The following is a 16,624-nucleotide window of genomic DNA, read 5'->3' on the forward strand; positions in this document are numbered from 1 at the left end:
TTAAAAATTAAAGAATTGAATCAACTTTGAATGCAATCTTGGCGACTTGCTTGTGCAAAACCTACTCACTGTATTGAATCTACACATAAAAATCATAAATCATACATAACTAATAAGTGTGTTCTACAACGTTGTGTTAGTAAAAGCTGAATATAGATTCTATCAAATTCTTATCCAAGTGTTTTAGTTTAATCATGGCGGCTTATGCAGCTTTGGTCTCTCTCATGCATCTCATAGATGACATCGAGAACCATCACTCCCCACCCATCTCTCTTGACAAACACCAAATTCAATCTCTCACTGAAAATGTTACCTTCCTGCAACAATTTCTCCAAGCTTACAAGTCTCTTGTTTCTGATAGCGATGAAGCAGATCCACTGGAGATGCGTATTGCTGATGCAGCTTATGCAGCCGAGGATGTTATCGAATCTCATATTGTTGACAAGATTCAGCACAATAGACCCGAAGCAACCAAACCCAGATGCTTCTTCAATTGGTTTCGAGGTTCAAAGGATCCACGAAATGTCTCATCAAAACATGATGGTATTGATGATGAACCGGCTAAGCTGTATCAAGCAGTAAAAAATGTGATAGAAGAAATGGATCGGATCAAGAAAGTGGCGATGGAGATCAGCACGGAGAAGGTGGTGGTGGTCCATGATCAACAACGTAGATTCGTCCCTTTTTCTAGTGGGATGAAGGGTAGTGGCAAGAAGGTGTTCTCTGATCATGTCTTGCATGGGATCATGGAAAAGCTCATGTCAAATGAATCCGGTCGCCAAGTCATACCCATAATAGGTATGGGTGGAATAGGTAAGACCGCTCTTGCTCAAGCTGTTTATTCAGAAAAAGCTATTAAGGAGCATTTTTATATTTGTGCTTGGGCTACTATCTCCGAACAATACAACACTAGAGAAATTCTACATGAACTTGTTTCTCAAGCCACTAAGAAAGACAAGGAACAACTTAGTGAAATGGGTGAACATGAATTGGGATTAGAGCTCTACCAATACTTGCGGGGTAGAAGGTTTTTAATTGTAATGGATGATATGTGGAATATTGAATCTTGGAACGAGATACAAAATTTCTTTCCTAACAATGGAAATTCCAGTCGTATAATAGTAACGACTAGGCTATCACAATTGAGTTCTCAATTAAACAATCATTATAGCCATTGAATGGAGTTTCTTGATGAGGCCAGTAGTGGGATCCTATTATCAAAAACCGTGTTTGGAGAGGAACATTTTCCTCTTGAATTGGAAAAAGTTGGAAAAGAAATTGCATACAATTGCAGGGGACTTCCTCTATCAATTGTGGTCGTTGGAGGTCTTTTCAAAAATGTCGAACCCATCCAAAAAAGTTGGGAATCAATAAGGAACAACTTAACTTCAATAGTAAATTTAGACAATAATAAGCATTGTTTGAGATTGTTGAAAATGAGCTATAATCACTTACCAGTATACATGAAGCCTTGTTTCTTATACATGGGTGTGTTTGAGGAAGATGATGAAATTATAGTCTCTACGCTCATCAAACTATGGGTTTGTGAAGGATTTCTTAAGCCCACAGACGGCCAAAGTATGGAAACATTTGGGAAAATGTTATTAAAGGACCTAGTGGATAGAAATCTCGTTCTAGTTGATGAGTTGGGGTCTACTGGAAATATAAAACAAGTCAAAGTTCATGATTTGCTAAGAGACATATGCATAATCGAGGGCAAGAAAGAAGGGTTTTATCATGTGATAGGAGAGTCTAGTCCTCAAGGCATAAATAGCCAACGACGCATTGTTATACGCAAGAAGACTTCAAAGAAGAAGATGCTAGATGGCTTGCAATCTATGTCGCAAGCTCGTTCCATTATTTTGTGTGTTTAAGTGAGATTCATAGAGATATACTTTTATAGTATAGTTGCTTTGTATTTTTTTTATTTTATTTTCTTCATAGAAGCTATGTGCATAAATGATACCTACCACTTTATTCTAACAAAAACATGCAAGCACATTTTATTCACCTTTGGAATGTTAAAATTTCAGCTTATATGCTGATAACTTTGATTCAAGAAATATGTCATAAAGTAGGTTCATAAATTTCCTTTTTTTTCACATACTGAAGGTGTCAAGAAACAGAATCATGCAAAGAAGCAGAACTAATTACTTGGCAATAAAAAGAGCAATACGCAACAATAAGTGATTATTGCAATCAGTATACCATATGTTTAAAATAGCACAATTAACCCTTCATGTTTAAGCTGACACTTCTACTTAATTTTGGCTCAAGAAATATTACTCACCTGGCCATTTTGCTGAAGATAATCAAGGGAAAATTTTGCAAACTGCATCAGTTTGATTGGACACATACCGACTCTTCAGAATACAAGGATATGGAATTGTGGTGAATCAGTGGTGAAATCTGCGAAAGAGATTGTAGAGGAACAAATGGATTTACAAGGTGATGATTATTCTAATTTATTCGAGCAAGCAATGCAGAACTTGGCAGGTCCTAACATTAAATTTGAACGATAGATAGAGGAGCTTATGTTTTTTTAAATATTTGTTGTCTTATCTTCAACGGAGCGTTGTAATATTTCTTCAAGATATTTGCATTTCCGGTTTTGCATTTCCTTCAAAACATTCTCATCTTGCATATGTTGTCTTTTCGATACATCTTGAATTACACTCTTATTTTCTCCTTTCCTCCACACTTTTAACTCTTCACACGAATATTTACTTTATAAAATATTCAATTCGGCTCATAAAAAAAAGAAGAGAATTTGGAAAGCGATGCAAATTTTAATATAAAATTAATAAAGTATGAACAGAAAAAGTTATTGAATGGTTAGACATCTTCGACCGTACTTCATAAATGAGTTTTGGTGTAGAAATCTTCTCCAACCATACACTAAACTCAAATCCATATTTGGTGTTTTTTGTGAAACAACACCAAATATGGTGTTACTGCAAAAAATTTGTGAGATACAAAACCAAAAATGGTGTAAATTTTAAATTTAGTGTAAATGGTTGGAGTAAAACTACTTTTTGGTGTGACGTATACTCAAAAATGAGTTTGAGTTTGGCGTAAATGGTTGGAGATGGTCTCATAGCTTAAAGTAAAGCTTAAGTTCAAACTTGGTGACTTGCTTTTACAAAACCTACCCATTTCTTTGAATCTACACCGAAATTTCCATGATCCACGCCAACCAACTTAATTTATCATATTTTATTCTTTGGTGCATCAATTGGTGGTGAAATGTGCAAAAAAATTGTAGAGGATAAGAGGAACAAATGGCTTTACAAGGGGACGATCTCCCCTTTCACGTTCACGTTCGGCATCCACTTGATAAGAACGAAGCATCAAAGAGCTTGGTAGGTCCCAACTTTGAAGTTGTATATAGAAGATGACCAGACCAAAAAGAACTCCGAATGAGCACTATATTTGCTTAATACTATTGAGTTAGATATCCTTTCTTCTCATCTTCAGAAGACCATGTATTATGCAAATTTTCAACTAGTTTTATTTAGCTTCTTCAACACATTTACAATTGAAATAGTTTACCATATGTTTATTGCCATGTTTCCAATTACATGAGCATGCTACTTATTTAATTATTAGCCTAATCTAAAGTCTCCTAGTTTCTTGTTTCCAAACCAACTGTGCTATATAATAATAGTAAATTAGAACATCAACTTATTGGCAATTAAAAGAGCAATATACAACAAGTCATTTATCACAAAAAGCACAAAAATCCAAATCTAACATCAGAAAAATATAAATCCAAAATCACAAAAAATTAAATAAAGCAAGCTCGAAGGCAGAAGCTTACCTCTCTCCGTCGTCTCAGTCATTCGCCGGCGTCGTTAAATTTGTTTATTCCAAACAAGTTATTAAGGAGCATTTTGAAATTTGTACTTGGGCTACTATTTCTGAACAATACTGTATAACACGAGAAATTCTTGGTGAACTTAGTTTCTCAAGCCACTACCCAAAAAAAGGAATAACTAAGTCAAACGAGTGAAGATGAATTAGGATCAGAACTTGTTTGGAATATTGAATCTTGGAACGAAATACAACATAGGAATTTCAGCCGGATAATGGTGACAGCTAGGCAATCACAATTGAAAAAAATTGGAAAGGAAATTGCATACAATTTTAGTCTTCTTTCAGTTGTTAAGGAAATTGCATTCAATCATAGAGGACTTCCTCTTTCAATTGTTAAGGAAATTGCAGGTCTTATAAAAAAATATGGAATACACCCAAAAAAGTTGGGAATCAATAAGGCACTTTTAACTAATTATATAAACTGGTTTCAAATTCAAATTCTGATTTTTAACTAATTATATTATTTTGATTAAAATATGTTAAGGCAAAATTTAAAAAAAAAATGATATATTTGGCCTATAATTTTCTATTTAGTAATTTTGAAAATATAATTGGTCATTTTTAAAAATCGTATAATTAATCAGAATTTGATCAAAATGGATGGTTTTTCTATACATTTATTTACCCAAACTAATAACAGAACTACAGAAGGCCGGTATAAACTTACAAATGGAAAAGAGTAAGGCAATTAGTATTATTTAATTCGGATGAAATTTGACAACTCGCTATCACACTTGGTCTTGTTAAACACAACCTATCCCTTTCTTTTAAACAACATCGAAATTTCCAATATCCACGCCAACAACTTAATCATCATTTAATCATATTTAATGCTACTATGAGTTGGGACATACAGTAATAAGTTAGCAATAGCATCAATCAATCACCTATATATGCTTATGTTCGTCATTTCAACTTTCATAACTCTGTTCTTCAACATTGCGTTCTCAGAAAATACTCTGTTTTAGTAAGATCATGGCGGCATATGCAGCCTTGGTTTCTCTTATGCATCTCATAGACACAATCGAGCTCCATCATTTCCCATTCATTTCTCTCCACAAACACCAAATTCAGTCTCTCACTGAAATTGTTACCTTCCTGCTGGAATTTCTCCAAGCTTACAACTCCCCTGTTTCCGACCGCGACAAAGCAGATCCATTGGAGATGCGTATTGCTGATGCTGCGTATGCAGCTGAAGATGCTATTGAATCCCATATTGTGCACAAGATTCAGCTCAGTGAATCATCCATAGCAACCAAACCCAGACAAAGCTTCTACAGTAGGTTCCGAGGTCTAAAGCTGCGTCAAGATGTACAAAATGTAATAAAAGAATTGGATAGGATAAAGAGAGTGGCGATGGAGACCAACACAAAGAAGATGGTTGTGTTCCGTGATCAACCGCGTAGATCAGCCTCTTCTTCTACTGGGAACAAGAGTAGTGGCACAATGGTGTTACCGGATCATGTCTTATACGGGATCATGGAAAAGCTTGTTGTAGACGAACCTGGTCGCCAAGTCATCACGATCACAGGAATGGGTGGGATAGGTAAGACCGCCCTTGCTCAAACTGTTTATTCCAAACAAGTTATTAAAGAGCGTTTTGACATTCGTGCTTGGGCTACTATTTCTGAACACTACAACACTAGAGAAATTCTATGTGAACTTGTTTCTCAAACCACTAACCAAAAAAAGGAAAAACTAAGTGAAAGGAGTGAAGCCGAATTAGGATTAGAGCTCCACAAATATTTGTTTGGTATAAGGTTTCTAATTGTAATGGATGATATGTGGAATATTGAATCTTGGAATGAGATACAACATTTCTTTCCTAACAATGGAAATTCCAGTCATATAATGGTGACGACTAGGCTATCCCATTTGGGTTCTCAATTAAACAATCACTATAGCCACCAAATGGAATTTCTTGATGAGGTTAATAGTTGGGTCCTATTCTCCAAAATTGTGTTTGGAGACGAACCTTTTCCTCTAGAATTAGAGAAAATTGGAAAGGAAATTGCATACAATTGTAGAGGACTTCCCCTATCAATTGTTGTAGTGGGAGGTAATTTAAAAAACATGGAACCCACACAAGAATGTTGGGAGTCAATAAGGAAGAATTTAACTTCGATAGTGAATTCAAACAATGATAAGCATTGCTTAAGATTGTTAAAAATGAGCTACAATCATTTGCCGGTTTACTTAAAGCCTTGTTTCTTACACATGGGCATGTTTGGGGAAGATGCCGCAATTAAGGTCTCAACACTCATCCAATTATGGGTGCGTGGAAGATTTCTTAAACCTAAAGATGGAAAAAGTTTGGAAGCAATTGGGAAAGGTTTCTTAAAGGACTTAGTGCATAGAAATCTCATTCTAGTTGATGAGTTGGGGTCTACTGGAAACATTAAACAAGTCAAAGTTCATGATTTGCTAAGAGACCTATGCCTGAACCAGGGAGAGAAAGAAGGGTTTTATCACAGAAACACTTCACAAGAGAAACTGCAGCACCTCAATGTTGAAGATGGTTTTTCGTCCTCAAATTTTCCTTCTTTCAGCCACCTTTGGAATTTGCAGAAATTGACCGTTTCTTGTTCGTGGGCTACTCTTAATGAGATTTGGAAAATTCCTCAACTGAGGCATCTTGATGTGGTTGCAACAAGATTGCTACTCCCAGAATCTCCGGGTGATTTTGTCGTCATGAGGAATCTAGTGGTAGTTGAGGGAGCAATTAATTTCAAGTGCGATGAAGAGATGATTAAGAGAATTCCCAATATCATGAAATTGAGGATAAAGTATTTGGAAAGCATGGAAATGCGCAATAATGATTATTATTGTCTGAGCAATATTAAACATTTTTGTAAATTAGAATCACTTGATATCTTGTGCGGATATCAATTTAGAGGGAATGTGTCTTTGTGTAAGCTCACATTCCCCCCAACCCTCAAGAGTTTGAAACTTGTTATGAGCGATGACTTTGAATGGGAAATAATGTTGGAGAGGATAGGTTCGTTGCCCCTTCTCGAGAAGTTAAAGTTGAGATATGGACGCTTTGGAACATGCAAGTGGAAAATCTTTGAAGGGCAATTCTCCTGCCTCAAATACTTGGAACTGTCTTCGTGCCATAGCCTGAAACATTGGACTACAGAAGCGGGCTCCATCTTTCCACGCCTTGAGAAGCTTACTCTTCTAAGCTTAAAAGGGTTGGAGAATATGCCATATGAAATTGGAGACATACCGACGCTCCAAAAAATATTGATGAGTGGTTGCCGCAAATCAGTGGTGAAATGTGCAAAAGATATCGTAGAGGAACAAATGGATTGTCAAGGGGACAATCTTCCTTTTCACGTTTTCGTTCGGCCTTCTCCACTTGATGATAACAAAGCAATGCAGAATTTTGCAGGTCCCAATTTTGTGGTTGCAGAATAGACAGAGAGGCGATCGCAGGAAAATTTTGAGTATGTTTCTAAACATTGAGTTCGTATTAGGTTGCATTTTCTGTAAAATTGCGTAAACTTTTCAAGATATTAAATTTAAAAAAATATATATTATAAACTTGAATGGAAACCAGGTATGTTCTGTATGTTCCGTTAACTAAAAATTTTCAAACAGTTATGGCTCACATTACTACACTTAATTATTAGCTCAAGAAATAATACTCACCTGGCCATTTTGCTGAAGATAATCAAGGGGAAAATTTGCAAACTGCATCAGTTTGATTCATCAGCTCAACTTGTGGGTGTTTGAAACTTCCGACTGTCGGCAATCGATTCACCAAAGCTCACGTTTAAAGCAGACTCAACCTCTAACTTCAGAACCTCCATGCACTCTTTTTGGCAATACATCAAGCAGTTTTCACTGCTTTCGTTAAGCCGAACCCTTCAAAAATTCCCTACTTTTTTCCTGATTCTCTCTCGATTACTCCGCAACCAAAAAGGCTCCAGCCCTGAGCTGAGCCAATCTATCAGAAGCTTGAATCTAGAATTCGAACTTTCCCTCCAAAATATCAAGCTGATGGCTGACTCAGCCTCTAGTTTTACTGGGTTTGGGCTGTTCTTATTATTATGGGCTGTTCTTATTACTATGGGCCTAAATGAAACTGCATTGTTATCCAATTGAATCCAAATATCGATCTTAAATAAATTCTAAAGTATAAACACCAAAATAATCAACAATTAGTGAGTTGACTAATTATCCCATGATTATCCATCTAGGATTGAGTTGTGAGAATCAATCTAATGAATCAAACACACTACAAATTTAATCTCAGATACAATCTTGCAAACCAAACACTCTCCCGGTCTCTACGAAAATTTTCTCTTTCTACCTACTTTCAAGTAAAGTATATATCAATTTATTTACTTTTTCTTCAATATAATACACTAGAAAATCAAATTTTTTATCCACTTATACTTTTATTTAAACTCGTATTAATAATTCAATGATTGTAACTAAACATTAGCATCGCAACGAGAGCATAGTTTCTTAATTCTTTGAATCAAGAGCTCATCCCATGTGAGTCTTTGAAGTATGAACTCACTAAATTCAAATCGGAGAGAATTTAAATTTTGAACTCAAACCCATTAATTAATTAAGAGAAATAAAACAAGAGAGTTATTGCTGAATAAATACATCTCAAACATACAACAGAATAACAAAAAAATCCAGAAAGTCAACAACAAACAGCAGATAATCAATACGACTAAATGAGGTTTTCAATTCACCAGAAACAGAGAGGATGGAAGAGGATAAACAAACACGAACCGAATCGGATTAAAAAAAATTAAGAAGACGGACTGGCTGACCTCAGCAGACCCGCGGATTCCTCATCGGGGTACAAATTGTCGGTCCTCCTCACGGCGGCGTGGACCAGCACCACCACCACCGCCACGAGAAGCGAGCTCAGGATCTCCGTCGTGGCGTCGGTGAGGAGGAGGACGAAGATCGTGAGGACTCCGAGCACGATCAGCACGATTTTGTCGCTGACGAGGCGGCCGAAGACCACGAGCGGCTCGTCGCGGAGGAAGTAGAGGAAGAGCCACACCGCCAGCATCGCGAGGAAGACGATGAGCGAGATCGGGTGCCAGAGGAGGCTGAGGAACACGATCGCGAGCGCGACGATGGCGTAGTTCACGCTGAAGTAGGCTAGATTCGTCTTCACGCGCGCCACCGCCTCGGAGAAGGAGCGCGGCAGGGAGAAGCTGTGGATGTCGGCGATCTCGCGCCAGGGGCGGCGCGTGGCGAGGCCTTCCTGGAAGCGCGCCTTGGCGCGGGAGATGTACTCGCGGCTGACGTTGGTAGGGGAGGAGGAGGTCGGAATTGTGCCGTAGTTCGTCATTTCTCCGGCGACGGCGATGGGGAATTGTGATTGGGCGGTGAGGGGTTTTTTAAGAAAAGGGGGAAAATTGGAAAAGGGGTGTATATATGAAGAAGCATGAATTAAATATTCTAATAATATTTGTTTAATTTACACATTCAAATATTTTATTTATATGTGCCGACTTCATCGTCATAAAGTGGTGGGAAATGAGAATGATGTGGGGGATAAAATTAATACTACTACCATCTACAAAATATAGTCTTAATTATGTACCAACAAATAAATGAAAAAACATAAAATAAATATATTACCAATGAAAAGTAAATCTTACTACGTTTGAGAAATAAAATTATTATAAATAAATAAAGACTAATTTTAGTGGATAATATAAAAAAAAAACTTATAAGATCAAATAAAAAAATCAAACCTCCTTGTTGTGAAACTTGAATTGGTGTGATCAAGAAAATTCTAGCACATACTCGTATTTTGTTGTACATATAGAATTGAATTAATAAGCTTCAATATTGAAAAGGTGAAGAAAAAGGAGTTGACGATGAAGGCTGTGTTTGCATAAATAAATGGAATTATATTTGATACTAATCAGATATAAATAATTTAAATTGTGTGTAGACCAGGTTGGTAGAATCTTGTAAATATTCTCTTCCAAAAAAATAATATAGTCATATTTTATCATTTTAGAATGTTCACAAAAAATAGTCTAATTTATAAAAATGGAAAATTTCATTTTTTATACCTTTTCCACTTTTTTTTTATGGAGGAAGTATATTACTCCTATAATATAATGTGGCAATAAAAGTTTGGGATTGGTTTCATTGTTATCCCCCCATTTGGTCATGGGAAGTTTTCTCAACTTATCGTTACACTATTTTGATAAAACATAAGTATCAAATCAATAAACAAATTGATAATATCTAACCAATGAATGTGTTATGTGTGCACCAGTAGTTTTGCTTTCTTGGAGGCACAACAATATTTTGGATTCTTGATTACCAGTAATTTGTATTTGGGTCCCACTTCCTTACTAAATGAGTTTATTATGGGTTTTACAAACGCAGCCAATTACTATGAATTTGCTACAATGTTTTGCTTTCCCTTTTTTATTTGATTGTTTTTGTTTTTGAATACTTTCAAAATTTCAATTCTAAAAGTTCCTAAAATTGAAAGTTGTCAACTCTATCAAATAATGACAAATCTAAGAAATGAGTTCGCGAAATCAGATACCATTGCATTGAAATGTAGAACTCGTGGGATTGCCGATGTTAGAAATTGATGATGGACGAAACAAAAATGAACTCCAAGCCAATGAGTTAGAGCATAGTTGTCGCAACATAAGATTGGTGCCACCAACTCCGCTTGTTGAATTAAATGGAGTTTGTCGACGGTGGACTCAGTTAACTTTGAATAGTCGACTCCACCTGAATCTGTCATTGCTGTGAAATAAAACATTAGAAAGATTTGAAAAACTATTACTTAGATGGAGTATTTTATCTTTCAAAGAAGCTCATGAAAATATCCAAACAAAAGAGTAACCCCAAAAAATGTTGAGTTTGAAAAAAAACAAAAGCTAAAATATAGAAACTTGAAAATAAATAACCAATCTCTACATAATATAGAAAGTTTTGTTGTATAAAGTAGACACACATTTCCAACTAACCCCCTCACATGGATCATGGGCTTTTGGGCCTTTTCTTGTTGGTCTCAAATGTGGATAAGACCACACTCATCATAGTGGGCCACTACTCGCATGATGCCACGTGGCTTGTTTCATCTACTAATCTATATTATCACAAATACTTCACAATTTTAAATAAAATACAAATACTAACTTTCAGTGAAATAACTATTATTGCGGGGGCCTCTAGTAAAGTCTGTTGTCACGTGTCTACAAGACTACAACATTTTAAATTGGCCAATGATTATAAGAAATTTGATTGGTATATTTCAGATCGACAAAATTTGTGAACTATATAGAATCAATATAGCACTAGTAGTTAATATTAAATCTATATAAATCCTCCTACATCCACAATTAATAAATCCGTTTCTTATTTCAAATTGTAATCGAATATTTATTTACATTCTTTAGTTAATTAGACAGATCAAATTCTCTGCGAGTATTTTTTTATTCTATTCCTCTTATAATTTATCAATTTTAATTGAAAACTCGTATCGTCTATTATCAAGATTATTGATAATGGACAAATGGATTATCATTAAGAGCATTCCCAATGGGTTCCCTTAAAACTCCCTTATTTCTCCCTTATTTCTGCCACATCAGCGCCACATCAGCACCATAATTTATCCCCAGTTTTTAGCCAACTTTTAGCCAACTGCTCCAATGGTTTCTCCCTTATTTCTCCCTTATTTCTCCCTAACTCAACATTTCATTTTTACAAATTTAGCCGTTAAAAATAAAAAAACGTCGAATTATCGCCGAATCGCGCCCACAGTGGGCGGCGATGATTCGGCGATTTTTCGGCGATGAATCGCCGGATGGCGTTAAATCGGGAGAAAAATCGCCGATTTTTCGCCGAATTCCTTTCATTGGTCGGCGAAAACTCGGCGATTTTCGGCGAAAAGTCGCCGAGTTTTCGCCGACGCCATTGGGAGTGCTCTAATACGTATAAAAGAATAATTCATCTATTATGTGGTGAAAATGTGGTGAAAGACTTTATAAAGTGATGTTTAATAAATTAAATAAAGATAATAAAATAAAAAAGTGAAAAGAAAATAATAAGAAAAAATAAATGGATTAATAGTCGAGAGGAAATGACCTACTAATTTCTTTATACTTTGAAAAAGAACACAATACAATTATTATAAGACGAATGGAGTACCTTTCTAAAGAGATAATTTTGGAGATTACAATTCTTGATATAGAGAATTGATCTGCTGAGCGTTTAAAGTGAGTGAGAGTCTGAGCGCCTCTTTCCAAGTCATCTCTCCTTTTGATTTTGATAGTTGCTTTTGAAAATTAAAGAAGAGATGTGTGAAATTAAGTTTAGAGAACGATCAATTCTCTCTTGATATATAGCAAGAGTAACATAGAGTTATATCTAAAATTCAGAAATTACTTAAATTCAGAAATTATTTATACGAGAATTAGTTTTTTTAGTCTAGCAAGAAAGAGACCATTTTGTAGATCTTATCTGCTAGATTTTATGTTTGTGTGATTTGCAAGTTAATGAATTAAAGACAACGATTGTGAAAGGAAAGATTTATAGGCGTGAATGTCAGTGAGATTGATCATTTTCCAACTTTAACATAATCTAGAAATAAACGAGAAATTTAAAATAGTTGCCTATGTTTAGTTTTTTATATATATAATAAACCACAAGTCTAAATCTAAAGTTGGACAAAAAAAATGGTCCATAAGATCTTGAATCAAACTCATATTCCATCACATACAAGTCAAGTTATGGAAAATGAAAATTGACTAAGCTTCGTAGACGGATCAAAATGGAAAAATAAGATTAAAATAAAAACCTCGAGATGAAAATAATGAGGTCTATATTAAGTCATTTACTAAGGAAAACAAGAAGCAATCAGATTATAGCCAAAGAGACTGGAAATTTGGATGACCAAAGCATATATTCAGTTACTTTTACAAAGAGCTATGTACAAACTTGCACAGATTGGAAAAATTAGAAAGCTATAAACTCGAATTCGGGTCACGATTGCATGTCATCGCGAGATGCAGATACATCCACGCTATCACCAACGCCACCATTAGAATCCGGGGTGCTATTGCTATGTCGAGCTTTGTTATGAGTCGCGATGGCATCCTTCAGTTTCTGGAGCTGCATAAGATTACAGGCTAAGTAGGCATCATTCGATGTCCAAATCGACTAATGTAGGCAAAAGGGATCAAGCAACAGTTTCAAATAACTCAGTGTAAATCGACAAACGTTCATTTGGTAACATAAGATAAGTAGCTAGTGTTCGAATAGAATGAGGATTGTGTGAGGTCTTACCTTGGCAAGGGAGCATGAGAACGAGTCGACCAAGCCATCAGCTCCCTTGTAGAAGTGGAAATACGGAAGAACCTTTATGTTTAGGCTTTTGCATAAGGGCTTGTTCTCATCAAAGTTCACCTTTAGGAAAATGATTTCTGGGTGTTGCTCGGCAAACCTGCAGATCTAAACGCAAAGGACATCAGCGGATGTAGCAACTTCTTGATATTTGTTCGTTCGCATAGAAAACGTAACTTTGTACCTATATGACAGCATAGGTCTCACTGGAAAGGTAAACTAAACTATCTCAACAATCGAAGCATCATAATATAGGTCGCTGCAGAGGTAATTTTGGACGAGAAAATGGATCTTGAAATGAAGTTTTCTACTTGAAGAGATCCCATTTATTTGAGAGCATAAAACTCAATCACAGATTCAAGACAAGAAGTTCTACAGAAATGCTAAAATGCTAAGAAGATTGAATCTAGAGGTAGCGTGAAAAGAAATCCAACGACGATCTATGACAGCATAAGTCACTACAGATCGAAGAATCAAATCTGAGAAAATATAGGTCACTGCAGAGGTAATTTGGGATGCAAAAAGGGATTTTGAAATGATGTTTGCTACTTGAAGACATCCCACTTATTCGAGAGCATAAACTAACCATCACTATTCCGGCACAACTCTATCACAGATTCACAATCAATAAGAAATCCAATGGTGACCTATATGAGAGCGTATGTCACTACAGAGGTAACTAAAACATGAGTAAACTATCTCAACAATCGAAGCATCAAAAGCTGAGAAAATAAATGCCCCTGCAGAGGTAATTTGGACATAAAAAAGGGATCTTGAAATGAAGTTTGCTACTTGAACAGATCCCGTTTGTTTTTGAGAGCATAGACTAATCCTCGTTATTCGGACAAACCACAACTCTATCACAGATTCACAATCAAGATGTTCGGTTCCACAAAAATGCTAAGAAGATTGAATCTAGAGTTACTGTGAAATTTCTTACCAATGATACATATGACCGGCTATTTATGTGATTACTATACAGATGAACACTAATCTGACTTAACGTTAGATATATCACTGCAATCACCAAGTAGACAAAATGCTAAATGCAGGGAAGCACAACGAAAATCAGCAAGTGAAAACAAGGCACTTACTTTGGGAAATAGAGCTCGACAAGAAGCACACCACGCACCAAAGAATTCAACTATGACCAATCTATCTCCAGCCTGACTCAGCGCGTCTACAAATTCCTGTGTTGATTTAATGTCAATCATATTCGGGCCAGCATTCTTTTCCCACCATTCCGGCTGATTAGTTTCAGCAGCAGCAGCATGTGCCTGTTAATTCCTCATGAGGCATTAGCCAGAGAGGGAGAAAGCACAGCCTTACAAATGATGCTACGAAGAAGACCAAATCTAAAGAGACATTCGATTTCTTACTGTAAAAGGTTAATAACACAAGACACAATCCTGCAAAGCTGATTTCTTCCATAGCTACCAAATAACAAAATTTCAAGGTAAAGTCATCCTTTTCATTCCATGATCCTACCAATACCATCACTACACTGAGACTCTCTCTCTCTCACACACACACACACAAATTGAATTCATCAAGCTCATTCTTTTTCATGTAAAACTATAAAATTTAATGTATAAACTCTATCCAAATTCCTGCAAAGTTGATTGCTTCCATATCTAGCAAATAGTGACAAAATTTCAAAGTAAAGCCATCCTTTTCATTCCATGATTCTACCAATACACAAATTGACCCTTTTGTATATGAACTTTCCAATTGATTTCTGCAAGGTTGACTGCTTCCATAACTAGGAAATAGCAAAATTTCAAGGTAAAGCCACCCTTTTCATTCCCCCCCCACACACACACACACACAAATTGAATTCATCAAGCTCACTTTTTTTCAAGGAAACCTACAAAATTTAATCTAGAAACTCTATCCCAATATATAAAGCAAAAAGATTCACAGAATCACAATCTAACATAACTCAACTATAACACACTCTTTAACATTTAACACTTCCTAAAACAGGGGGAAGGGTTAACATCTAAAAGTGGGCAAAAGACTCGGCCATCGAGAAAAAGATGGAATCTTTTTAACCTTTAACAAGAATATTCCACTTTTTTTAGGTTTAGCAGCCACCAAATATGAAAATCCGCAATTTCTTGAACTTGGTTTGCATTCCCCCGCAAGCTGGAGACAATAAATCCGACTTGAAACAAGAGAAATTTGTGATATATCATAGCAATTTTGTGGGACAACAGATTTTGCCAGCATATTGAATACTCAATCTTTCTCTTTCCTGACAATTTTCCAGAATTGTTTCGTAAATGAAAATTTTGGATTGCTATGATATAAATAAAAAATAAGTTTTGAGTAAGCATAGTGAAAGGGATATAAATGTGGGCTTTGTTTATATCAGATCCTACGCAAACAGGAAAACGCCAAATTGTACAGTCAAACTATAATCAAATGCAGCTGCAATTTTCTCTTCTTTTTTTTTAACAAAATAATGATCCATTTTACAAAATATTTACAATTTTAAAGTTTTTTTTTTAAATAGAACCCCGCACACGCAATCCACTAAATCATTATTTTACTATTTCACTAATTTTTTTAATCAACTCCTCTTTCATTTCTTAAAAATAATGAATCAATTTGTATAATTTAATAGTTAGATCGAACATTAGAGTTGTGACCACTCTATATTTTTATTGAAAGTTTTCGACAGTAAATTAAATGGTCGTACCTTTTGATAACTTGACAATCCATACATATTTTGAATATTATAATACTAGTAATTATCAAGTGTTCAAGTCTAAATTGCAAAATAATACTCCTTCCGTCCCATAAAAGTTGAGACAAGACTTTTGGACATGGAGATTAAGAATTTATATTAAATAAATAGGAGAGATGAAAAAATTAGGAAAGATAAGAGAGAGTAAAGTAAATGATGGAATAAAGTAAGAGTGATTAGATGTTTTGTCTTTTGTTAAAAAAGAAAATAACTCAACTTTGTTGGAACAGACTAAAATGGAATACGACTCAATTTTTATGGGACGGAGAGAGTACGTACCGTGACACGATTCACTTCATCCTATATATGGGCTACTGTTTATAGTAGTAGTATTATTTTTCCTTGTGTCCTACCTAATCAAGAATACGAGTACTACGAATTTTGAGATACTTTTGTTTCTTCAATATGTAGTAGTAAAAAATCACATTTCCAAATTGTGATTTTTCGTTAAATTCACCATTTTAAAAATCATCCGAACTTTGATTGGCGTACGTGTAATTGTAACCACAAAATTTGACTCATTAAAATTCCAAAATAATGCCTACAAAATGTAATCTCGAGGTACCTCAATTGAGATTTCATTTTCTAGACTAATTTTGGAGCAGTTGGACAAAATGTAGTCATTTCCATTGC

At 35.4% G+C, this 16,624-nt stretch overlaps 3 protein-coding genes across 4 annotated transcripts; 1 reads left to right on the forward strand and 2 right to left on the reverse strand.

Annotated features, from left to right (window-relative positions):
- The first annotated feature begins 67 nt into the window (after window positions 1-67).
- LOC125200470 (putative late blight resistance protein homolog R1A-3) lies at window positions 68-7,296 on the forward strand. The gene is made up of 2 exons (XM_089061513.1): window positions 68-1,027; window positions 4,815-7,296. The coding sequence occupies exons 1-2, from the start codon at window positions 195-197 to the stop codon at window positions 7,294-7,296; spliced, it is 3,315 nt and encodes a 1,104-aa protein (XP_088917639.1). The 5' UTR covers window positions 68-194.
- Window positions 7,297-8,427: 1,131 nt separating this feature from the next.
- Window positions 8,428-9,304, reverse strand: LOC125200471 (PRA1 family protein F2-like). Its single transcript, XM_048098112.2, has one exon. It carries the CDS (start codon window positions 9,203-9,205, stop codon window positions 8,651-8,653), a length of 555 nt encoding a protein of 184 aa, XP_047954069.1. The 5' UTR covers window positions 9,206-9,304; the 3' UTR covers window positions 8,428-8,650.
- A 3,397-nt stretch (window positions 9,305-12,701) lies between these two features.
- LOC125199256 (thioredoxin-like 2, chloroplastic) lies at window positions 12,702-15,614 on the reverse strand. 2 transcript variants are annotated; one of them, XM_089060800.1, is made up of 4 exons: window positions 15,295-15,583; window positions 14,334-14,516; window positions 13,183-13,347; window positions 12,702-13,008 (listed from the first exon to the last, which is right to left on the reverse strand). In XM_089060800.1, exons 1-4 carry the CDS (start codon window positions 15,469-15,471, stop codon window positions 12,880-12,882), a joined length of 654 nt encoding a protein of 217 aa, XP_088916926.1. In that variant the 5' UTR covers window positions 15,472-15,583; the 3' UTR covers window positions 12,702-12,879. The 2 variants fall into 2 exon arrangements, with proteins under 2 accessions (XP_088916926.1, XP_088916927.1); XM_089060801.1 differs by having other exon boundaries at window positions 12,895-13,025; window positions 15,295-15,614.
- Window positions 15,615-16,624: the final 1,010 nt, after the last annotated feature.

The sequence above is a fragment of the Salvia hispanica genome, chromosome 6, assembly GCF_029641045.1.
Source record: "Salvia hispanica isolate PSC_SH4W2 chromosome 6, Shi_PSC_v1, whole genome shotgun sequence".
NCBI lineage: Eukaryota > Viridiplantae > Streptophyta > Magnoliopsida > Lamiales > Lamiaceae > Salvia > Salvia hispanica.

Bases quoted from the DNA above. Each gene is read 5' to 3' on its own strand.
- LOC125200470 (XM_089061513.1), top strand. From the start codon at position 195: ATGGCGGCTTATGCAGCTTTGGTCTCTCTCATGCATCTCATAGATGAC. The intron at 1,028-4,814 runs GTTTTTAATTGT...CTGTTCTTCAAC, and splicing joins CAATACTTGCGGGGTAGAAG to ATTGCGTTCTCAGAAAATAC.
- LOC125200471 (XM_048098112.2), bottom strand. From the start codon at position 9,205: ATGACGAACTACGGCACAATTCCGACCTCCTCCTCCCCTACCAACGTC.
- LOC125199256 (XM_089060800.1), bottom strand. From the start codon at position 15,471: ATGCTGGCAAAATCTGTTGTCCCACAAAATTGCTATGATATATCACAA. The intron at 13,348-14,333 runs GTAAGTGCCTTG...CTTTGCGTTTAG, and splicing joins GTCGAGCTCTATTTCCCAAA to ATCTGCAGGTTTGCCGAGCA. The intron at 13,009-13,182 runs GTAAGACCTCAC...AATCTTATGCAG, and splicing joins TCTCATGCTCCCTTGCCAAG to CTCCAGAAACTGAAGGATGC.